Genomic DNA, 25,885 nt, shown 5'->3' on the forward strand with positions numbered 1-25,885 from the left:
GGAGCCACTCCTTAGTTGCCCTGGCTGTGTGTTTCGGGTCATTGTCATGCTGGAAGACCCAGCCACACCCCATCTTCAATGCTCAGATGTTGAGCGAAGGAGGTTGTTGGCCAAGATCTCGTGATACATGGCCCCATCCATCCTCCCCTCAATATGGTGCAGTCGTCCTGTCCCCTTTGCAGAAAAGCATCCCCAAAGAATGATGTTTCTACCTCCATGCTTCACGGTTGGGATGGTGTTCTTGGGGTTGTACTCATCCTTCTTCTTCCTCCAAACACGGCGAGTGGAGTTTAAACCAAAAAGCTCTATTTTGGTCTCATCAGACCACAGGACCTTCTCCCATTCCTCCTCTGGATCATCCAGATGGTCATTGGCAAACTTCAGACGGGCCTGGATATGCGCTGGCTTGAGCAGAGGGATCTTGCGTGTGCTGCAGGATTTTAATCCATGATGGCATAGTGTGTTACTTATGGTTTTCTTTGATACTGTGGTCCCAGCTCTCCTCAGGTCATTGAACAGGTCCTGCCGTGTAGGTCTGGGCTGATCCCTCACCTTTCTCATGATAATTGAGGCTCCACGAGGTGAGATCTTGCATGGAGCCCCAGACCAAGGGAGACTGACTGTTATCTTGAACTTCTTCCATTTTCTAATAATTGCGCCAACAGTTGTTGCCTTCTCACCAAGCTGCTTGCCTATTGTCCTGTAGCACATCCCAGCCTTGTGCAAGTCTACAATTTTGTCCTTGATGTCCTTAGACAGCTCTCTGGTCTTGCCCATTGTGGAGAGGTTGGAGTCTGATTGATTGAGTGTGGACAGCTGTCTTTTATGCAGATAACGAGTTCCAACAGGTGCAGTTAATACAGGTAATGAGTGGAGAATGGGAGGGCTTCTTAAAGACAAAACTTACAGGTCTGTGAGAGCCAGAATTCTTACTGGTTGGTAGGTGATCAAATACTTATTTCATGCAATAAAATGCAAATTAATTATTTAAAAATCATACAATGTGATTTTCAGGATTTTTGTTTTAGATTCCATCTTTCACAGTTGAAGTGTACCGATGATAAAAATTACAGACCTCTACGTGCTTTGTAAGTGGGAAAACCTGCAAAATTGGCAGTGTATCAAATACTTGTTCTCCCCACTATATATATATATATATATATATATATATATATATATATATATATATATATATATATATATATATATATATATATATATATATATATATATATATATATATATATATATATAAAATTTTTGGCCCAATGCCTCAATGGTGAAGAATCAGTTAAAAATTAAATAATTGTTGTATCCAGATCTGGATTTGGATATTCACCAAAAATTAATCAGTTCTTCCTTATTGCATACCCAACCTGCCCACAAAGCTTCTGTGGAATCCATCCATCACCTTTTGAGATATTTTCTATATATCGTTTTTTGGCCCCATCTCTCAATGGTGACGAATCACTGAAATTCTCAGATTCGGATCTTCAGCAAAATTAAGCATTGCTGTCCTTGGTCGGTCACCTTCATACACAAAACATTTCAGAACAATTGCTTGAAAACTGTGGCCAAAAAGCGTGAGACCAGGACGGTCAGACGGACGGACGCTACAGACCAACATACTTGGCGAAAAAAAAATTTCACGAAGTAAATATAATCAGGAAGAGTTAACATTATAATGGTATTCTTAAATTAGCACTCCCAGCAGAGTACCCATCATGTAGGTGGGCAATTTTGTTCGAAGCATGCAAAACGCTCTTCTGACACGTCATTTTATTTTGGTGGTGTCTTGGCAACAGGCCGCTGCCTCAATTGCTTCTGAACATAAAAATAACCGGGTTATGTACATGAAGCAAAAACTTGTATACTGCTGATTTGCATTGTTTCTATACACGACATGTCCATAAGTATGCGGGCACCCCTTCCAATGAGTGGAATCGGCTAGTTCAGCCACACCCATTGCTGACAGGTGTGTAAAATCAAGCACACAGCCATGCAATCTCCACAGACAAACAATGGCAGTAGAATGGGCTGTACTGAATAGCTCAGTGACTTTCAACGTGGCAACGTCATGGGATGCCACCTTTCCATCAAGTCAGTTCGTCTAATTTCTGTCCTGCTAGAGCTGCCCTGGTCAATTGTAAGTGCTGTTATCGTGAAATGGAAACGTCTCAGAGCAAAAACGGCTCAGCCGCGAAGTGGTAGGCCACACAAGCTCACGGAACGGGGCCGCCAAGTGCTGAAGCACGCAGTGCAGAAAAATCGCCTGTTGGTTGCAACACTCACTACCGAGTTCACAACTGATTCTGGAAGCAACGTCAGCACAAGCACTGTTCATCAAGAGATTTATGAAATGGGTTTCCATGGATGAGCAGCTGCACACAAGCCTAATATCACCTTGCACAATGCCAAGCGTCCACTGGAGGGGTGTAAAGCTCACGGCCATTGGACTCTGGAGTTGTGGAAACGTGTTCTCTGGAGTGATGAATCACGCTTCACCATCTGGCAGTCCACCGGACGAATCTGGGTTTGGCGGATGCCAGGAGAACGCTACCTGTCCGGATGCATAGTGCCAACTGTAATGTTTGGTGGAGGAGGAATAATGGTCTGAGGCTGTTTTTCATGGTTCAGGCAAGGGCCCTTAGTTCCAGTGAAGGGAATTGTTAACGCTACAACTTCTTCTTCTTCTTTCGGCTGCTCCCGTTGGGGGTCGCCACAGCAGATCATCCGTATGATCCGCATAGTGATTTGGCACATGTTTTACGCCGGATGCCCTTCCTGACGCAACCCTGGTCACCTCTTACGACACAGGGATATGGTACACCTATTTTAACCAGGGTATACACCGGCCCAGTATACTGGTACTCATTTTGCCGACCTCGGAAGGATGACAGGCTGAGTCAACCCCCTGGTGTATTAATTCAGTGGCTCAACGGGGCTTGAACTCAGGACCTTTTGTATCCCAAGCCGCTGCCCGAACCACTGCGCCAACACCAGGCTAATTGTTAATACTACAACATACAATAAAATTCTAGACAATTCTGTGCTTCCAACTTTGTGGCAACAGTTTGGGGAAGGCCTTTTCCTGTATCACCATGACAATGCCCCCGTGCACAAAGCAACGTACATACAGAAATGATTTCTCGAGATCTGTGTAGAAGAACTTGACTGTCCTGCACAGAGCCCTGACCTCAACCACATTGAACACCTTTGGGATGATTTGGAACGCCGACTGCGAGCCAGACCTAATCGCCCAACATCAGTGGCTGAATGGAAGCAAATCCCCACATCAATGTTCCAACATCTTGTGGAAAGTCTTCCCAGAAGAGTGAAGGCTGTTATCGCAGCAAAGGGTGAACCAACTCCACATTAATACCCATGATTTTGGAATGAGATATTGGACGAGCAGGTGTCCACATACTTTTGGCCATGTAGTGTAGCTCTGATAATTGCAATTACACCGTCACAATTGCCGATTTTATTTATTTATTCATTAATTTATTTATTTATTTATTTTCAAAACTTGCACATGCACAACTTCAGCGTGTCCTTATTGATCCCTGAAAGTTTCCGCTTCTGAAGTCGAATCTTCTCAGGGCATGAGATGATCCATGCAACATACATACTCTATAGCACCATTGTTATAAGACGGTCATAGCAAGCTGCCATTTTGGATTCCAAAAGTTCTCTGCAATATCACAACATGAAGGTTGTGTACTCACAAGCAACATGATGTGTTGGTCCAGCAGCTTATACTGGCCTCCTCAAATTACTTCAAGTTCAATACTTTGTTCCTAAATTATTATACATCATATTTTGTCATTAATTGTGATTGTTGTAATTTGTCTAATTAAACTTTATATTTCTTATTACTTGCGAAAAGCGAAGATTTTTCAAGTGTATTGGTTGGTGTGTGTGTCTTGGTCAGTCAGTCAGTCGGTCGGTCGGTCTGTCTTTCTGTTTGACTGTCAATCACCTGCAGGTCACAATTTTAAACCGATCTTCATGACACTTCACCCTGTAAAGTTCATCAAAAGCAAGAAGCCTATTGTTTTTAAGGTCAAAAGGTCAACATAGGCCAAAGATCAACTATCAGATTTCTAAAATCCTCAATTTTTTTTATCCGATTGGCTCGGAATTTGAACAGGATTTGCATATCAGGTCATTGAATTCAACCACCGATTATTTTTAAGGTCAAATTTATTTTATAGGTTTTGCAAGTGTCGTGCTCTGCACGACATCTTTCTTGTTTTCATTATTGACCGTTTGAAAGCACAGTGTAAGGTATAATGTTTTCTGTTCCGAGTTTTGTGTGCTATTAAAAGTTGGACATGTATAAAATTACTTTTTATTCTGTGTAAACCCAAATGTTTTCTTTGCTTAAATGGGCCTTTGAAAACCACATTCTCCCTCCCCCTCCCCCCCAACCCCCCATTATCCCTGAAACCAACACTCTAATGTTAATTTTAATTTGCAAGCAGTCTAAGAACTGGACAATTTAGTTGCACTTTCAGCTTGATTATATAGTTTATTTTGATTGGGACAAAGTTATCATGTGCATACTAATAAGTATGTAAAGTGTTTAGAGTGGGGTTTATTTACCATGCAATGTCGCCATGTGGATATTTTGCATTAAATGTCTGTATGGAAGGGGTTAACGACCATTAAAGATTTCCATATGTGTTTCTTTTATGACTCAATGTGGTGTTCTTCAAGGTGGGATGGTGACATGATAAAGGACAAAGAGCCTCATTTTACCGTGGACATTTTCTGCATTTTGACTACCTCATTATGTTCCACAATGTTGCGTCATCGTCATGCCATCAAAACTTGTAACCTTCTGAGAGGCCTCTGGGATTATAGTGGATTTGTCTCGAAATTGAATCGCAATCTTTAAGATGGAGGGAGGCAAATTCAACTTCGTTAATCTGTAGATTGCAACGATAAGCTGAGTGTTCTAGTCTCGATAATAAAAGTGATATTCCGCAGGGCTGAAGTTACTTGTATGGCCGTGACCATGGATGGAGGGACGCTGGTGTCTGGCTCAGCTGATGGGACAGTTTGCCTTTGGGACATTGACAGTGGCCAATGTATCCACACCATCCCACACAAGGGTATGGGATGCAGAAGGACAAAGGACTTGGGGATTAGTTTGTGAGCTCGTTGTTTTTCTGTCCTGCCCAACACTAAGCCAGAGCATACACTTTCCCCCATCCTCCCCAACTATTTTGCTCTTTTGAGTAAATTGTTTTTATTTTCTGATTTATTTGAATTCGGACTGCAGTTGTTAAAAAGGCAACGCACTGACTGTGGTGGTGCCCATAGGCCACAGCCGGACAAAATGAGCAAGGGAAAGAACAAATGAGCTGAAAAAGAAAGAGATGAGAATAAACACAGTAATCTGCAAGTCAGCTTTTAGTTGACAAAGGGAGAGAGATGATAGATGAGCTTGAGGGAAGCAAGAGAGAATGTGTTTTTCTCAATACTAGCAGAGCACACAGCCTAGTTGAGACAGGCAAACAGAAACTCAATCGATACAACAGTACCGAGTAGGTATCGGCAAGAAAACACAGGAGCAAATTCGTAATGTGATTACCAGTGGATGGAACGAATGATAACAGTTGGACAAGACAGAGCTGGTGTGGTAAACGTAGCTTTTGGAGGCAATCCCACTGAGCTTGAGAATACCATGTGCACTCACGAAGAAACTGCAACTGGCAGAAGTCGAAAAACAACTGAGTAGTAGCCTGGTGTTGGCTTAACGGTTAAAGTGGCTGGCTCAAGATGTTCGGGTCTTGAGTTTAAGCCCCTGACAGTTAAGGTGGCTGGCTTAAGATGTTGAAGCCCTTGTGCACCGTTGAATTAACACCTGGTGGGTTGACTCCGCCTGTCATCCTTCCGAGCTCAGCAAAATGTGTACCAGCTTACTGGTAACGGGGCATTGCATCAGCGGCACAGCCACGCCCTCAGAAAATCACGCAGCCAAGCAGCCACAGGCTGCATATGAATAAATAAACAAGCAGTCATAGACTGGTACTTATGAAATCGTCAACTTGACCTCTGACCTTGTCTAATAAAAGCTGTCTCTCGAGAAGGTAGCGACGCAAACCAGAAGTTTCTTCAATGATTCTGTACCAAACCATCAAAAATCGAATGTTTGACCTCACTGTGACCTTGACCTTTGACCGATTTTGACCAAAATCTAATTAGCACTAGCAATCACCCTCCTGAATCATGTGGTGTAATTTGACATTGGTAGCTTCTTCCGTTCTCGAGTTATCTTGCCTACAAACAAACACACAAACACACACACAAACAGAGGATGGAAGTCTTCGATATACTAACGAAATCTAAAGATTTCCGAAGTAATAAACTGAGAAGTATTGTGATATATGACGAAGAATGAGAAGTATCTTGAGGAGATGATGTTTTGGGTTTAGTTATGGCCATTGAGAAGATATTGATGTGGTTCGGGGAGCGGATAGGTGTAGATATGCGGTGAAAACAATGATTCCATGTGGATGAAGAGAGGCAGACATTTACGATGGAAGAGGTTGTCATGGTTTTTGTTGCGGTGAGCCTTTAGCTGGTGTCAGCTCGTTGCTAATATCTGCTTCCGGTCCTATTCCCCAGGTCCAGTGAATGCTCTTCTTCTTGTGTCACGGCTCCAGGGAGTCCTTGTGAATGCTGAAGCTCGGCCTTCATTACCTCTGCCACGGTTCAGCCGACAGCCTCGAACAGCAGAGGCTGGAGGTGGAACAGACTTTTTCATTGCACCAGAAGAGCAGGTATGGAGTGCAAGCCGACGAGATGATGGGTCTGTATGATGATGAAATTTCAGATAACTAGATCAAATTTGATTAGTCAATTTGGTCAAGTCGCAGTTGAGTCAGAAGATATATGCAGTGAGGGTTAGTGGTTATATCGAGATATATCTGTAAGTGTGTGCACAAAGGAAAGGAAAGCCTCTTCCCAACTCTCTGAAAAACAAAAACAAAAAATAATAACCAGCACCATCTTCAAGGCAAACGATCTGTGCAGAAAGTTCGCTTTGAAGGAGGCATCTACTTTTATGACTGCATGGTTTTCCTTTTGAATCCACGTTTCCTCCTTAGGAGTCATTCATATTCCTGTAATTAGCATCAACCCTCACTTGTGATGAGGCATCGAAGAAGATCAGTTTGTGTTTTTTCATTCATATTCGTTGACTGTGTCGTAAATAGGTGTGTACCTTGTGCTCAAATCAAATTACTGCAACGTTCACATCATCGTCATCGTCATCATCTCCATTATCGATGATGTCAACTTGCCTGTGCGTCCTCCATAAGCCACATTCGGGAAAAATATTTTGAATAACAAATAAACTAATGAAAAAGAGTAAATGCAAAACATAATGGGGGTCAGGAATAAGCATCAAAAAGTGGAGTACGTAATAACAAACAATCTTAAGGAGATTATCCGTGGAAATGTATTATCCGTTGGAAATGGCAACATAAGAAAGACGATGATGATGGGATAAACAGGTCCTAACGTGCAGATATAAAGTCCAACAATGACTTGACACGTCCGTGTGGCGTACACAGGCATTCACACGCTGTCCGTGCACTCCTTTCTGACCTTCCCGAGCCACTCCAGGTTGCACACATGCCTCAAGAGACAATTGTATGCTCTCCCTCCCCAACCTCCAGCTGGTTGTGCTTACCTGAAATCATTCATCCACTTGTTCTTCCGATTGCGGAATAATCTCCCTGTGTTTGGTGTCTCGTCGTCCTCACTGCAGTCTTTTAAATATGCTGACCACCACAACCTCATGCGCTCACCCATGCACATCCGTGATCTCGTCTGCACATGCTGATTCCACCCCCCCCCTTTCCCCTTTCCATTCCCATCTGGGCCATTGTTACTCGTTTTTGGTGTTATTCCTCATTTTCTTCTTGTGTATATCTTAGCCTCCACACCCTCTTCTAGTCTGTAAACCTGCTGCCCTTTGTTGTTTAGCTCCTCCATGAGCCAAGTCAACAACAACAACAAAAATGTCCTCAGGCCTTTCATATATGCCAGAACGTACAAGGGTCACCTTCCTCGGCAGGTGCTAGAAGCAATCTCCTCCACGATGAGGATTATTTTCAGCTCCCCGGCACCAAGAATGCACAGAAATCCTCCTGCAATTGTGGAAGGTCCAACGGTATCGAAGGCTTTCGTGCAGCATTTCGCATTTGTAACGCACAGCGGCAACTTTTGCGAATCTGGAAGCAACTTGATTCATCCTGACATTATCTTTTTATTTATTTTTGGTCTTTTAATACTCGATCTCTTTTACATCTTCGGTTGCCGTGATGAAGACACAGCTCCTGATTCGCTTTATTTTTAGTCTCTCTGCAAACCCGTTGATTCGAAATGGAAGCAATTGTTGCGTCAAAACCTGCTACATATTCTTTCACGATGAATACCTGCCATTCTCACCACGTGTCTTCATCTCTGCGGGTTCATTTTTATTTTTTTCTGAGAAATTGTAACTTATAATGAATGAATAGAATCCAACATTGTCGGCCTTGTGTATATCAAGCAATAGCAAAACTGCAGTGTGTTATTCTCATGAAAATTGCATGGAAGTTTGTCCAAATACCCGCGATGGGTGTGCTGACATGAAGAGGTAATGGGAAAAAACAACAAACTCCGTATGACCTTAAGATGGTCCATGGCCATGGAACACGCGTTGTTATTGCTGAGAGTATCATGGGCTAACCGAGTCCCTGTATCCCTGTAGAAATGGAAGACGATTTTCTCATTTGAAGTTTATGCTCATCATGCAAGAGTATAATCTTGTGTGCAGCGAGCTGTACTGGCTTTGTTATTACTCTGCATTGTTTGCGGTGATGATTGATTTTAAGATGTTAAGCTGTAGTACTTGCTTCATATGGCAATCAAGAGTTGCTGAGAGTGGTCATGACTGCACATGTGAAGTCCATTATGAATACATCATGATATGGAAGAGAAGTTTTATAATTCATCTTTCTTTTCGGTTCACACTACATAGAGATGTTTGAATTGCTGCACTTTTGCTTGACAAACCTAGAATGTAAGAATGGCATTGTTCGCTCCTGTTCTTCAGCTTGCTTGTTGTTTTTTTTTTAATTAATTTTTCATAAATCAAAATTGGAATTGAAAGGGAAAGATATTTCTATTTAATTTGGACAATCCTGCAATAAGCTATCAGCAATTAACCTCGGTACACAGATTTTGATCTTGGTGAGCTGTCTCCGACGTCAGCACGTTTAACTTAGGGTGGTATTCTTCAATTTGCTCGAATTGATACAGTTGATCTTTGGTTATGTTAATGGCTTTCCATACTGACAACAATGAAGAGGTGCAAAACATGAATTCTCGAATTTCCACTCTTTTATGACATGTGACATTTGACAAATTATTTAGTGATTGACTGCAAATGCTTTCCAAAATATCAATGGGCATGCTCCATAAATGAATTTCGCGAGTGAAGAACCTGTTCTTGAGGATGGGCTAGTTCCCCCAGGAATACACACGGGCTCATCCAGCCAGGGACACGCAGGGCTCATCCAGCCAGGGACGCGCACGGGCTCATCCAGCCAGGGACACGCACGGGCTCATCCAGCCAGGGACGCGCACGGGCTCATCCAGCCAGGGACACTCACGGGCTCATCCGGCCAGGGACACTCACAGGATTATCCGGCCAGGGACACTCACGGGCTCATCCGGCCAGGGACACGCACGGTCTCATCCGGCCAGGGACACGCACGGGCTCATCTGGCCAGGGACACACACGGGCTCATCCGGCCAGGGACACTCACGGGCTCATCCGGCCAGGGACACGCACAGGCTCATCCATCCAGGAATACCCACGGGGACTCATCCACTCAGGAATAGGCACGGGCCCATCCAGCCAAGGACACGCACGGGCCCATCCAGCCAGGGACACGCACGGGCCCATCCGGCCAGGGACACGCACGGGCTCATCCGGCCAGGGACACGCTCGGGCTCATCCGGCCAGGGACACGCTCGGGCTCATCCGGCCAGGGACACGCTCGGGCTCATCCGGCCAGGGACACGCACGGGCTCATCCGGCCAGGGACACGCACGGGCCCGTCCGGCCAGGGACACGCACGGGCCCGTCCGGCCAGGGACACGCACGGGCCCGTCCAGCCAGGGACACGCACAGGCCCTTCCGGCCAGGGACACGCACGGGCCCGTCCGGCCAGGGACACGCACGGGCCCGTCCGGCCAGGGGCACGCAAGGGCTCATCCAGCCAGGGACACGCACGGGCTCATCCGGCCAGGGACACGCACGGGCCCGTCCGGCCAGGGACACGCACGGGCCCGTCCGGCCAGGGACACGCACAGGCCCTTCCGGCCAGGGACACGCACGGGCCCGTCCGGCCAGGGACACGCACGGGCCCATCCGGCCAGGGACACGCACGGGCCCATCCGGCCAGGGACACGCACGGGCCCATCCAGCCAGGGACACACACGGGCCCATCCAGCCAGGGACACGCACGGGCTCATTCAGCCAGGGACACACACGGGCCCATTTTCAATTCTTTCAGTCCATTTCAGGAATGGACAGAAGTCAAACACAAACAAATCCAATTCTTGAATTATCGCATGGTATCTCTGTAATAATTGTGGGCAACGCACAACTGAAGAACTCGTGTTATTACACTGAAAGCTAATTTACCTTTTTGAATAACCGAGGCAAACATGACTAATGGACTCGGTGGGTGTAGTGACCAGACTCGGTAGTGTAATGGGCGTGTCCGGAACGTCAGCAGTTCGAACCCCGGCCGATAAAAATGGTTCAGAGCACAGAAAATCCCCATTGATTTGCATCCATGGGGAACAGTTAATTCCTCTTTAGGAAATGCCCCATTGAGTGCGATGAGGAAAGCGGTGCCATTGTTGTAACGTCGTTGGTAGCCAGAGAACCCTGGAAAGTGATGGCACTTCCCCCAAGCTCATTGGCTGTGCCTTGTCTCATTGTGTGCGTTCGTGCGTGCGTGCGGCGTGCATCAGCTCCACTGTTGCTGTTTCGTATGCAGCCTGTGGCTGCTAGTTGCATCATTTTCTGGATGCACGGCTCTGCCGCTGATGCAGTGCCCCTGTTTCCAGTGAGCTGGTACTCATTTTGCCTACTTCGGAAGGATGACCCACCTCGTGTTATTTCAACGGAATGATGGGCTCAAACCAGAAAGGGATGATTCGAGCCCAATGAATCTATCATTACTCACAGCATTGCTGCTTATTACCTTCGCAAACTTCGTTTGACGAAGGTTTTGTATTGACCCCTGTGTATTTATTTATTGGTAAATATGCGTGCGGACAACATTGCGCGAAAACTGCTGGACCGATTTGCATGAAATTTTCAGAGATGATGTGCAGTTACTCTAGGACGCCAGGCGAAGCTTTTGAGAGCAATCGGATTAAAGGTCAAGGTCACGGTCACGAAAAGGTCAGAATCGTTTTTTCGTCATAACGCGGTCAATTTTTATCCGAACGAGATAAAACCAACACCAAAATCTTCATTACTCAATTCTACATTCTCGGCTATGCCACATGAAAGTGTGGCATAATTACCCGAGGTAGCGGTTGGGGGTCTAAGGTCAAGGGGGTCACCAAAAATGGTATTAACAATGTTTTGGATCACTTTCTACAAAAACTTTACAGCGGATTAGCTTGAAATTGTGTGGGAAGGTTTGTTGTCATGAAAAGACAAATCGAGTAGATTTTTGGAGTGATCGGATCAAAGGTCAAGGTCACAAAAAGGTCAAACATTTTTATTTTCGCGATAACAGTCAATTTTATTCCAATTTACATCAAATTAATGCCAAAATGATCAGTATTCAATGCCCTATCCTCAAATATAACATATTATATGGTGTTGTTGTAACCCGAGTTAGCGGTTCGAGGTAAAAGGTCATTGGGACTGACTCAATCGGTCAACTTCCCGACCCGGATCTCAACCAATGGTATTCCATCTCTTCTGGATCTGATTTTGACAAATTTCCCTGACAATATCTGCTGCTCTTCCTTCGGTCCAATTGGTTCTTCTGACCACGTCCTTGTTAAAGTGGACATCTCTCTGGCTGTTATGAGAGAACCACCTCACCGCCGTCGAGTCTGGCATTTCACTCAAGCCGACTGGCAGGGTCTCCGAGCAGCCATCAAACTGACAGACTGGTCTCCTATCACTACTTTCTCAAACATCAACTCATCCTGGGAATTCTTTCAAAGAAACTTGCTCTCCCTCATGCACAGATTTATCCCCTCTCGTGTTCAGTTGTCATACCCTTCCTCCCGCCCTTGGTTTACTGAAGCTTGTGGCGAGGCAGTTGTCCTGAAACAACTTGCCTTTGCCTCATGGAAAGCAAACCCAACTGAGGGCAATCTCAGTTCTTTCCACAAAGCTCGGAACAAGTGTGTATCTACCCTCAGGAGAGCCAGAAAACAACATCTTTCTCATCTCAAGTCTGAACTCTCAAACCTCTCTCCCTCCTCAAAATCCTGGTGGCGTTTAATCAAATCTGTTCTGGTGTATGTTCCCCCTCCATCCCCTCCCTTACCTCAAATGGCCGCACTGCTGATTCCACACGTGATAAAGCTGAATGTCTAAACTCGGTGTTTGCAGCTAAATCTTGTGTCCTAAACCCTTCACTATCTCTACCCACTTTACCCAGTCGCACCCAACTGTCCCTGGACTCTGTATCCTTTTCTCCTGACAAGGTGGAGAGCTTGCTTTCAAACCTCGAGTCAGATTCTGCAACCGGTCCAGACGGCATCAGCCCACGTGTCCTCAAAGCCTGCTCTTCTGCTCTTGCTCACCCTCTCTCTGTTCTATTCACACTCTCATTTGCCCAAGGTCATCTGCCATCTGCTTGGAAATCTGCTAACATCACTGCCCTGCATAAAAAAGGTGCAAAAACAGATCCCTGTAACTATAGACCAATCAGCCTTCTCCCAATCATCAGCAAGGTGATGGAATCCATCATCGCTTCAGACATGAAATCCTTCCTCTTCTCCAATGGCTTGATTTCCAATCATCAATTTGGTTTCAGACCAGGTCACTCTACCCTGGATATGCTGCTTCTGCTCTCCCATCAATGGATGGAGGTCCTCAATGCCAGACAGGAAATCCGAGCTGTATCCCTGGACATATCACGTGCTTTTGACACAGTCTGGCACCCTGCCCTACTCACCAAACTCTCTTCCCATGGTATTCAAGGCCATCTCCACTCATGGCTCCCAGACTTCCTCTCCTGTCGCAGTCAACGTGTGGCCCTAAATGGAGTTCTTTCATCCCCTCTTCCTGTGCAGGCTGGAGTTCCTCAAGGTAGCGTTCTGGGCCCTGTTCTTTTCTGGTTTTCATCAATGATCTCTCGGACTCTCTGGAAAATCCTCTATTTCTCTTTGCCGACGACTCCACCCTCTGCCGTACCATCTGTCATCCCTCAGACCGGCAAGCAGCAGCTTCTTCGCTCACTGCAGATCTGGATAAAATCACAAACTGGTCCAACACGTGGAACATGTCTTTCAATCCAGACAAATCTCACACTCTCACTATGTCTCTTCGAAAGGACCGTTTACAAAACCCCCCATCCACTTTCTCAACAATCCTCTGGAAGAAGTCTTTTCTTTCAAGCTTCTAGGTCTCACTATCTGCCATGACCTTTCCTGGGAAAGTCACATTTCCAACCTCGCCTCAAAAGCCAGTCGCCGACTGGGAATCCTCCGTCGTGCTAAGTCCTTCCTCGGCCCTCTTGAGCTCCTGACCACTTACAAAGCTTTTGTCCGTAGCCTGATGGAGTACTGCTCTCCCCTCTGGGCTGGTGCTCCTGCCTCCCACCTTTCTCGGCTTCACGCCGTCGAAACCAGGGCATTTAAGATCATCGGCATCTCCCGCAATGAAGCTGAGTCTTTGGGCCTCTCACTCAATCACCGCAGGTTGGTCGGTGGTCTTTCTGTCTTATACCGACTCCTCTCCAGCCTTGCCCCCCCTGCTCTCTCTGCGATTTGTCCCCACCACATTTCCACAGGGCGCTCAAGGTCCGCCAACAACCCCCTTCTGGTAAAACTACCAAAATCACGAATCACTGCTCATCTTCACTCTTTCATTCCTCTTTTTTCCCACCTTTGGAATAATCTTCCTCACTCTATTCTTTCCCATTCTTCCCTCCAGGCTTTCAAAACAGCTGTTCACCACCACCTCTTATCTATCCAAATCTATCTTATCTTCCCCCATCCAAATCCTCGATCTTTTCTACCCCCGATAATCCACCCAAGCCCACTTCCTTCATTTCTCCTACTTTCCTTCCTGAAAGTCCCTGAAATGTCCATCTTCTCTTCGCCATGTTCCCCGTCCCATCCCCATCCCTCTCCCTTCCACAGTTCACCTAATGTGTCTGTTCCCCACTGTTTTGTCCCTTCCACTCCCGCCCCTCTTGTCTCATGCCTCCTTGCTGTGAGTTGTGTGTTAGCTCTCATACGAGCCTCGACCAAGGTATACAAAAAAAAAAAAAAAAAAAAAAAAGGGGGTCACCACAAAGCATTTTTCATTGGGCAGCGTCGTGGACAACATTACACAAAAACCACTTAGCAGATTGTCATGAAATTTTGTGGACTTGTTTGACATCATGAGAGGACAAATCGATTAGATTTTGGGAGCGATCGGATCAAAGGTCGAGGTCAAGGGCAAGGTCACAAAAAGGTCAAAATCGTTTTTTTGCGATTAAAGTGTCAATTTTGTTCCGATTTACATCAAATTAAGTCCAAAATGTTCAGTATTCAAATCCCGATCCACTGATATAGTGTATGGTATAGTGTTTGCAACCCTAGTTAGTCTGTGGAAGTCAAAGGTCAAGGGGGTCAACAAAATGGAGTTTTTGATTGGGAAGCGTTGTGGACAACATTACACAAAAACCACTTCGCAGATTGTCATGAAATTTTGTGAATGTGTTTGGCATCACGAGAGGACAAATCGATTAGATTTTGGGAGCGATCAGATCAAAGGTTAAGGTCAAGGTCACAAAAAGGTCAAAATCGTTTTTTCGCGATTAATTGTCAATTTTGTTTTGATTTACAGCAAATTAACTCCAAAATGTTCAAAATTAAATTCCCCATCCTCTAATATGACACATGGTATAGTACTTTTGTCACCCAAGGCAGCGGTTGGGGGTCAAAGGTCAAGGGGGTCACACAAATTCACATTTATATCGGAAAGCATTGTGGACAACTTAACGCAAAAAAAACAAAACGCAGAGAGGCTTTAATTGTTTTGGATTTGTTTGGCATCATGAAAGGACAAATCCATTAGATTTTGGGAGCGATCGCATCAAAGGTCAAGGTCACAAAAAGGTCAACATCGTTTTTTCATGATGAAAACGGTTAATATGTTTCCGATTTACATCAACTTAACTCCAAATTGTTCAGTGTTCAATTCCCCATCTTCTGAAATGACACAAGGTATAGTAGTACTATTGTCACCCTAGGTAGCGGTTGTGGGTCAAAGGTCATGGGGGTCACGAAATGCATATTTGTATTGAGATGCATTGTGGACAACTTAATACAAAGGTAATAATAATAGGCGGATCGGCTGATATTTTTATGACATGTTTGACATCATAAGAGGACAAATCGATTCGATTTTGGAAGCTATTGGATCAAAAGTCAAGGTCACAATCGTTTGTTGTTTATCACCATTTCGCCCCTTCCCCAACACTTCCTGGTGAAGTTTGGGTGTAAACTAGAATATATCTCTGTCTCTAAACTGTGTGTCTGTTGATGCAACAAGGGCCATAAGGGCCCTACCAAACTTAGTTACAAAGTAAAATACAACAAATTTTCATTAAGGAGACTTGCTATAGTTTGATATGCACATAGCTCCGCTCATGGTTTAGTAAAAGGAGTTTAACTTTCTTGTTTAATTAGACGCCAATTAAAATGACGTTTTTGTCCTCGCTCGGATTTGAAAACATGATCGACTTGATCCAGGTCGTGTCTGCGTGGTCAGTGACATTTGACCGAATCCGACCCTACATGCTACAGAGTTCGGCACTCGGGACAACGAATCACCTAAAATTGTCATAATCGTAATAGTTCTAATAACAAAATCCTTTCACAAAATCCGGATCATGGACTTTAAATTTGCGAAATTCCCGAGCAGATTTAGTGGAATTTTAGTTCCTCATTTCACTCTCATGCCATGTTCAAACTAGTGGCTGCGGCGAAGGTATGCGCTCTACGAGTGCCCGTTCTAGTTGAGCAATGAAATCTTCCATTGCTCAGTCTTTTGGTGGTTGTTGCTAGCAAATTGATTGAGCTGTGTGTTGTCATTTCAGTCTGGTCTTGATTCATGGTGTAAATAAAGAAATAGACAATGATGCATCCTTATAAGATGGCTTCCAGAGCACTGCATCCCTTTCTCCTCGTAATCCACTTTTGCTCATTCAAGTCAAACTCATGACATGCTTACAATTGACCTAAATCGCAATGTTCACTCTGCTAACTACCTCATTAAAATGCTTCAATTATCCCAACAGCTCGATAAACACACATAGATACATCTGCTTGTAACTGCAAGCCTACTATTGTTTAAACCGTATCGTCCTAGCGACCACGCAGTCACAATGTGGAACTTCGTTGATTTTAGTGCGAGTTTCCCCTGGGGATAAATGCCCTGGCATTGGGTATCAATGAAGTTTTTTTTGCCATCGGCCGCGATAGCGTTTGAGTCCTTCCAAGGATGCAATCACAGATTGTTCTATATCCAGTCTGGGTTAGCGACCATGGCAACTTGAACTTGATCCTTGAAATGATTCAGCCGTTGCACACACGTAAACTACCTTACCGGTGTCGGCTCGGTTTCAAATTACTTTGCCTCTATTTTGAGCGATGTGTGTGAATTTGTTTACAGCCTCGAATGAGGGGTTCAGGCAATCTCTTTGGACGTTTTCTTTGCTTTTTCTACTCACGGTCCGGCAGTCAGCTCCTTTCGCTGATCTTTCCGCAAATGATTTCCGTAGTTGACTTCACTCCTCTGTAAGTAATTTATTCCCCTTGCAAAAACAGCATGCAGTTCTTGTCCACACTTTACTTCTCACATTTCCCCTGGCAGATGTCTCCCCCCCCTCCCCCCCCCCCACTCCCACCCTGCTCTTTTCTGGTGAAAGCCCTGTGCCCAGTCATAATGGTGGACCTACAATACTGTGTAGCATTTTCAGTGTGGGGGATAAATCCACGTTGCTTCTCTGAAAAAAGCCACCTGGAGAGTTCTTCAGTCATTTCCTCTCACCACATGCTGAGAACTTGTCAGTTCCTTGAACTCCTCAGGCAAATATTCTCCTCGACAGAGGACTTTTCCAAACCTGCTTCAAAATTCAGCTGCTGCTTTGATGTATTTGACTGTTCTTTCCTTTTCTTTTTGAGATCCCACATCTTTTCATTGTCCGTAAAGCTTACATGCAATGCACCAGAGACTCTACAATCCCAATTACCCTCTGGGCTGGAGATCTTCATTTTCCATAATCCAGTGAAATCCAAATCCCAGTTTCAGGTCAATGCTTATGGTTCCATCACTTTGACAAAATAATAAACATTATTACCTCCACCACCGAAGGTGAAGTAGGTTGTGTTTTCTCCCTTCTCTGTCTGTTTTTTTTTGTGTACAGGATATCTAAAAAAGTTGTGGACGGATCCGGGTGAGATTTGGTGTGCAGGTTGACGAGAACGAACTGATTAGATTTTGGTGAAGATCCGCATCCGGATCCGACTACGAGAATTTTTTAAGCGATTCTTCACCATTGAGAGATCGGGCCAAAAACGATATATAGCACGATATCTCAAAAAGTTGTGGATGGATTTGGATGAAACTTGGTGGACACGTTGGGTGTGTGACCACGACGAAATGATTCGATTTTGCTGAAGATCCGAATCTGGATACGAGAATTGTTTAATTTTTCAAGTAATTCTTCACCATTGAGAGATCGGGCCGAAAACGACATCGTACTGCATCGCATGATATTTCAAAAATGTATTGGACCTGATATGTTCTCGTGGATCAGGCATTGCTTGGCGGAGGTATGTGCTCCACCGAGTGCCCTTCAAGTTTGTTTTGTTTCCGTCGTATTGTGGTTTCACTCCACCTGCTTGCTTTGTTATTCACACTTTAAGCCGAAACCAGGCTGGTGTTGGCTTAACAGCGAAGATGGCTGCCTTATGATCTTTAGGGTTTTGAGTTGAAGCCACTGTCATGCCATTGAATTAACACCAAATGGGTTGACTCGGCCAAAATGAGTACCAGTCTTCCAGGTGTTGAAGTTTCATGAGGATCGGTTTAAAATTGTGTCCTGTAGGCAATTTGACATACAGACAGACAGTTAGACAGAAACAGACAGACAAACAGAATAACACATACAACTAACCGTTTTTACAGCCATTTTTCCCTGCTGTGCAGGGGTTGGGCTTTTTCTTGAGGCAATGTTTTATGGCCGGATGCCCTTCCTGACGCCAACCCTGGTCGCCTCTTACGACACACAGGGATATGGTACACCTATTCTAACCGGGACCAGTACACTGGTACTCATTTCGCCGACCTCGGAAGGATGACAGGCTGAGTCAACCCCCTGGTGTTAATTCAGCAGCCAACGGGGCTTGAACTCAGGACCCTGGGATCCCAAGCCGCCACCCTAACCACAAAGCCAACACCAGGCTATACATACAACTAACCAATAAACTTTAAAAAATCTTTGATTTTCGCAAGTAATAAACCGATGTGGCTCCACAGTATTTACATCTGCAAAACCTTTCTTTACTTGCTCGTGCAATTTAAATCTGTTTGCGGACCTCTCCCTAATTTTCCATCCCTTGAATTTGCATGAAACTGGTTGTGTCTGTCCCATTATTTACTCAAGATCTTCCAAGTGCTTGAACACCACCTTGTCATTATCTCTGCCCCCAAAGGTTATGTCTTCACCTGTCTCTCTGTTTCTCTGTCTCTGAGCAGAATATCTCAAAACGTTTTTGAGCTATCTGCTCAAATATAAGAATATCTGGATATAAGAATTTTTTCTTTTTTTAATTCTCCAAGTCATTCTTTACCATTGAGAGATAGGGCCCAAAACGATGTATATCATGATATCGCAAACAGTTATTGACAGATTCGGACAAAACTTTGTGGATGAGTTGGGAAGGTGATTAGAACAAGCAGATTTGATTTTTAAGGTTTGGATGCAGATGCGGCTCATCAGTGGGATACAAAACATAAACTGTTCAACTTGGTGGAGGTATGTGCTCTACCGAGTGCCGTTCTCTTGGTAAATCGATTTTCATGCTCGTCCCAGCTACTCAGCTTTCCATCCAGCAAACACCAATATGGTTCCTACATCTCCCAAAATGAAACTTCCAAAATCCAGAATCAATACTCACCTCCACGCATTCATTCCTCTCTCTTATCCCCCCCCCCCAAACTGTGAAATCAACTTCCACATTCTCTTCAATGTCATTTTTCCCTCCAGGTCTTCAAGAAAGCTGTTCACCACCATCTCAGATTGTCCCCCATCCAAAGCTATGATCTTTTCGACCCTGTTAATCCCCACCCCCAAGCCTACCTTCCAAATTTCCAGTTTTTCCTACCTGAAAGTTTGCTTCTGCATCCATATTGTCCACCCTGTGTGTCCTCCACTACCCCTCTTTCCTCCCCACATCCTTATTTTTCCAAGCCTCCCTCTATTTTATCCTTCAACCATGCTGTTGGTGTCTTCCCCCCCCCCCCATTTTTTTTTGCTGTTCCTTTTATTTTGTTGCATCCTGATATGTTCAGTGCTCGAGCTCATTTCCTCACACAAGTGTCCTCAAAATGCATGCTCAGCCCAAACGTTGAGAGCATTTTCTAAGATGGCTTCAAAGCATAAACATTGTGACTCATTTCGTACGAAAGGGAGATCATGTGAGAAGTTGTTTGTACAGCATCAGAGTCTTGCACCAAACGCAACAATGAACTCTGAAACGATCTTTGAGCATCAATTGCGCACCCCGTGTGCTGGAGCACTTCATCGGTGGCTTGCCTTGTACACCAGAGCCTTGCTTAAGTTTGCACGCCAAAGGGAGTCGATCATTGTGTGCAGTGGGTTTCACCATGACTTCCATCTTATTTCGTTCCAAAATGTGGGCAGGTAGCTACACGAGTGAGGAGCACCAGGAATCGGGTTTGCATTAGAATTCCACGTTTTCCAATGTTTGGATTTCACATTTGCTGAGACAAAAGAAATTGCGCATGCAGAAATTGCCTGCAAAATAAATCTGTTCTCAGTTGGTCTTGAGGGAGTGCTGCATTTGTACATAATGGTGACACGGTAAGCAGTGTTCTTAATTGATGCTTCGTAATGTTTATGGGTCCACAGCCTGCCTGAACCACAAACTCGTCGAGAAATGATGGTTCCTGCAACATGGCCATATATTGGTGCACATTATGGGATGTCAGGAAACTTTTGACCATTCAGACCCACAATTACCCAGCTGTATCCTTATAGCTTCCATCAATTGAGCAAACATTTATATGGTGATTATAATGGTTGATAATCAGTTCCCTGCCCCCCTTCCTTCCCACCCCTCTCACCCCCTTTCCCATTTTCAGCCACCACCTGGGTATTTGGACCATTTAAAAAACTGGACCACGGTTGTTCACGATGCGATCCGCAAGGTAATTATGGAAGATGTTTTGGCACTTTCTTAATGAAAAGTTTTCAAAGTTTCAGCTTTGACCTGCCCTTCTCATTATCGCACTCCAGGTTTGAGTTTGACGGTGTGCTCAGGTTGTCACATGCCATGGCGGTTTTTTTTTCTTTTCTTTATTTCTCAGGGTGATGGGATATCTGAGGAAATGCAGCGAGAAAATATGACTGCAGAGTTGACGCAGCTTCGAAAGATAAACTCGGCTCTCTACCACTTTTCTGCCAAGGAGTTGAAGAAGCTTCTATAGATAGTTTGAGTACCTGCTTTAATAGGGCACATATTAGATTTCCATCGTCATCGTTGTTGTTGCCTCTTCTCCATCTAGTCCGTCGCCGAGGTATCGAATCGTAGCTTCCTGTTTTTTTGGTGCAATTGACCTACGAGTACATTTGCTTGACGGAATCCATGTAAGTTTTTACACTCTGAAGACCTTCAGAAAGTGTCATGGTCATGCGAGTACCTGAACGAAGTGACTTAACAAAAGCTTGGCCACAATGCAGAAAAATATGGCCTTTGCTTTTAAATTTCAAAGGTTTGTTTAAGTGTTTATTTCACTGGTCTTCAATTTCATTTCTCAGTGCTTTTCTTTTTGATTTATATTTATTATGCATGAATAATGTAATGCTGATTGAAGGCCTTTACCTTGTTGAAGAGCTCTCAGTGGAGACCTTGTGATCTCGTGTGACATACTGTCTTCCTTCATCTTAATCCCACAGTTATATATTTCTGTAAAGGGATAATAAACATTTTGATTTATTACAATTGGAAGTTTTGTGTTGCACAAGGATTCGATTACTTGGAGCGATTGGTTTGTAACTGTGACCAAATTCACCAGATCAAGTGTTTTTTTTAATTTTTATAAATGATGACAAACCTCCAGTGAGTTGCTTTGCACTGCTTGGTTTTATACCACTTCACACTACACGATACAATAATTTTTCTATGTGGGGTTTTTACAAAGAGCTGAAGGTTCCCTTTGCCCGGACAAACAGGTTATGTTTTTGCACCAGCTATCACACTTCAGAAATCCCCAGTCAATAAATAAGTTTTCTTTACTACAATGGATCTGGACACTGTTTTCTCATCAGGTTTCCCTACAAAGTAGGTTTCTCACTTCTAGAATGTTATAATCTGCAATACGTGACTTTCAAAATGACGTATGACTGATAAATGAGGCTGTGTGTGTTTGTGTGTGCATGCGTGCGTGCGTGCGTGCGTGCGTGTTCTCTAACAGATTTGATTCTGCTCGATGGGAACTTTTACCTGGCCGTTGCTAGGACGAAGTCTGTAATTAATAATGTCTTTTAAACATAATTTTCAGCATTTAAGTGAAAGAATGGCAATTTCAACATGTTTAACCATAATTTTTGTTCCTGAATGAAAATCGGACTCGAGAATATAGGAACACAATAAATATCCATGGATGAGAGGACTCGGATTCGTACCATTTCCTGTTAATCCAACTAGCTAGCGGCGGCCGTGGTTATAATGTACATAAAATACACACACACATGCATGGACGCTTCTCCTTTCACAAATAGATGCAAAAATCTGGTATAATTTATCTTGTGGCCCTGGAACCAAACAAAAAATATATATTTATAACGGCAGTCAGCTTACACAACTCCCATTCCCACACTCTCCCCCCCCTCCCCCCACCCCCTCTCCCAAACATGATTAATGGTAAATATCATTTAAAACTTACCCTGTGCATCGACAAGCCCCAAATATGACCTTTCCGTCAGTGTTAATTAGCACAAAGGTTTAGGGAGAACGTGCTCGTCTACGAATCTCCGCTCCTTTCGCGGCCCACATCATCGGGAGGTTTTGCATTACGGGCTGCAAGATGTCAACTTTTTGGACGAGTTCATCATCAAGAAGTTCTTAAAATATTTTGTTGTGCAGAGGCACACCCCTTTCTCACAGGTATGTTTCCAAATATATTTGGCTTCTTTAATATATAGCTGTCTGAGCCATTTCATGCTCCAATCTTTATCTGGCACATATGATGCATGTCCAGGCTGCCCCGATGGACTTCATTACCTGGGGTTTCTGTGCATACGCACCAAGCAATCTGGGGCCAGATTTGTGTCATTTTGAAAGTTGCTTATTCTCCTATGCTCTCGTTAAATTAAAGTTTTTCTTTGTGTTCTTATGGATTTTTGGTTAGTCGTTGATGCTGTGAATCGCGAGGTCCCATGTTTTATTTTTGTCTACTTTTGTTCTCAATAATGCTGCAGCAGGGACAACAGCTTTCACATTCAGAAGACATTTATACCTTGTGCTTGTAATTTAGCAGATACCTTGGCTTGATGTCCTAATTAGCCAGTTATCTTTTTTTCTGTATTAGCAGCATGCTGTTGTGGGTGTTTCGCACCGAATCATCGTTTTAATTTAATGCTTTTTACAGTATGCGAGGATGTGGATTGTAAGCCAATGAGATTTCATTGTCACTGTGCACAGGCATGCTTCCTTGAACAAGTATTGAAGCTCATGAAAGAGTGGAATAATAGGACGCAAAGGGTCGCCAGGCAAAGTGGAGTGAAGGTGAAACAGGAGGATGAGACAACGTACTAATGATTCACGGCAGGAGAAAAGCTGCAGGTGAAAGGGGAAAATGGGGTCTCAGTGGGTGTACCAAAGTAAAGTTCAATTGGGAGAAACACTGGGGTGGTACGAGGTAGCAGACTACGATTTCGAGGGAAGGGCATTGATAATACTTGGAAAGAGGGGATGGATGAATGAATGTATGTGAGCATTAAGTTTAAACTTGTAGAGTAACAAAGTAAGGAATTCTCATAGAATTTGTGAGATTTGCTGGGGCAGAGGTGAGAGTACGAAGGAACAAGACCATATTACAGTTGGAAAAACACTGCAAGGTGACTGTCATACGAGTCTGCTGTATACGTTAATCGTGGTGATCTCCTCATCCTGTGGTGAGTGCGATGCAAATCCCGAGGCTAAGTCTCCTGCCATGAGATGTGCTTTGCGTAGTTGTACAAGAAACCTGTTCCTCGTTCTCTCACATCTTGCTATCTCCATGTCATGTGATGTGTAATCGATTGAAGACAATTGGGTGGCTTTGAAGATTTGAAGATGGTTGGGTGGGTGTTTTAATGCGGCATTAATTTATTCCTGGTGCACCTTGACCTTTTGCATGCATTTTTGTTTCATGTTCATAAGCTTATTATTTATTATTATTATTTCATACGCAGTCTGTGGCTGCTGGTTGCATCATTTGTGGTTGCGCAGGTGTTCCGCTGATGCAGTGCCCCTTGTTACCAGTAAGCTGGTACTCATTTTGCTGACCTCGGAAGGATGACGGGCATCTACTCATCCCACCTGGTGTTATTTAATGGAGCTGCAAGGGCTCAAACTCAAGACCCTAAGATCTTAAGGTAGCCGCCTTAACCTTTAAGCCAACATGAGGCTTATCTTCACAAGCTGATGTTTGATGTCTTTTGTAATTTTGTTTATTTCCTGAGCAAGTAAGTGGTTTATTATTTATTTATTTTTGTCCCAATAGTACAGTACGTTCAAATGAAAGCTACATTGAGCGCAGGTTTCAGTGATATTCACAAATAAGCCAGTTGAAAACCTCACACACCTCCTTCTTCAGACTTGTCTTTCTTAGAATAGACAAATCGACACGTTTCCATTGACCCGCTCACTAAATGCGTTTTCACGGTTCGGCTAACCAGAGTTGAAAACGTGTTTTTTTGTTGTAGGCCAGATGGCATTCTGGACTCCTCCTGTAGCTCTGTGAAGAGAAGTTGTGGTCACGGCCATCAATTATGCGTTTTAAGCTCTTGGAAATTGTTTCGCACCTTTTTCTTCAAAAGCATGATTTACGAGCAAGTCTGGAGGTGAGGATGAGTGCATTGCTTGGGAACCTCACATTCAAGGGTTCCATTGGAAGAGACTTGCTCTTGTTTGATCGGTACATTTCTCAATGTAACGCAGAGTTCCTCAAATCCACCAAACCATCTTTAAATTCAGGAAAAAAGAAAAATCCACATGCTCTGGATACTATCACAGCAATTCGTCTTTCAAGAATGATGTAGTGATTTCATTTTGAATAGCGCTTACGAAGTAATGGCCTTCAAGTGCCTGGAAGGATAAAAGTTTAAAATGATGAATTAAACTTAATGTTTTCGACAGATTGAGGTACAAGGACTATAAATAAGTCCAATGGGGAAAGGGGCATTGAGTACGTACATGAAAGAAATTCAGAAGGGGGTTGATAAATCCATTTTGCTTGTCCGAGCTCTCCGGAAGAATGGTTTTCAATGCATCATGGTTAATTCCAAATGAGCAGAATAAGTCGGGGGAGTGTTAATTTTGGAATTTAACAAGTTGTGAATTTCAAATGACTTGTTTCTGTAGTGAGGTCTTCATTGAGTTTCTGCCTACCCCCTTGTTGACTTCACTGTTCCACAGACCCGTTTACTGGCCCCGACTGAGCTGGAGTGTTGTTGGAGCTTTAACTTGTCATGGCAGTGATGGATTGCGCAGTTATTGTATGCACAGGTGTGGGATATCGATGATGTATGTCGGCTGCAACTGAAATCAGATCCCACATGAAAGCAAGACCATTTATTTTTACTTATTTATTTATTTGTTTGTTTTTGCTTTGTCATGCGTAGAACTCTAAAAGCTATTGAAAAACGTTTTGGAATTTTAACAACAACCTTTGCTCACCATAACTCCACAAACTTGTGCCAAAAATGATGGAGACCTTCATAATGGAGACGTACGTTCCCCAGAAATTGAAGGTTCATGTTAATTTTCAATGAATGTCTCAAAGCCACTTGGAGGAATCTATCTGCATGGCTAAAATGAGGATATACATATCGGTTGAAATTGTATCCACATTTTATTTTAAAACACCAACGGGTCAGGCATTTCGCCTGGAGTGATTGGGTGCACCCTTTTCACCCCAGATCTGCTGCAGATGCTGCAGGACTTTTGATTTTGCACATTCGCATTTCTTGCTCGTCTCCACTGTCGATACACAATGAGCGTTCAAAAATATTCTCGGAATTATACAAGAGTTCAGAATATACTTTTTCTTTTTCAGTATAGTGACTGGACTTTAAGGTACTTGCTCTGTTTGTCCTTCACA

At 43.9% G+C, this 25,885-nt stretch overlaps 1 protein-coding gene across 1 annotated transcript in view; it reads left to right on the top strand.

Moving 5' to 3' along the window:
- Nucleotides 1-21,522, top strand: part of WDR18 (WD repeat domain 18) — a 72,965-nt gene extending 51,443 nt beyond the window's left edge. Inside the window, exons 7-10 of the mRNA XM_085886267.1 lie at nt 4,996-5,120; nt 6,640-6,794; nt 20,663-20,728; nt 20,888-21,522. Of these exons, the coding sequence (XP_085742393.1) occupies nt 4,996-5,120; nt 6,640-6,794; nt 20,663-20,728; nt 20,888-21,007 (466 nt within the window). The 3' untranslated portion in view covers nt 21,008-21,522. The remainder of the gene's footprint in view (nt 1-4,995; nt 5,121-6,639; nt 6,795-20,662; nt 20,729-20,887) is intronic.
- Nucleotides 21,523-25,885: the final 4,363 nt, after the last annotated feature.

This window comes from Eptatretus burgeri, chromosome 6 (genome assembly GCF_056783735.1).
Source record: "Eptatretus burgeri isolate ZD-2024b chromosome 6, Ebu_testis_v1, whole genome shotgun sequence".
NCBI classification, from domain to species: domain Eukaryota; kingdom Metazoa; phylum Chordata; class Myxini; order Myxiniformes; family Myxinidae; genus Eptatretus; species Eptatretus burgeri.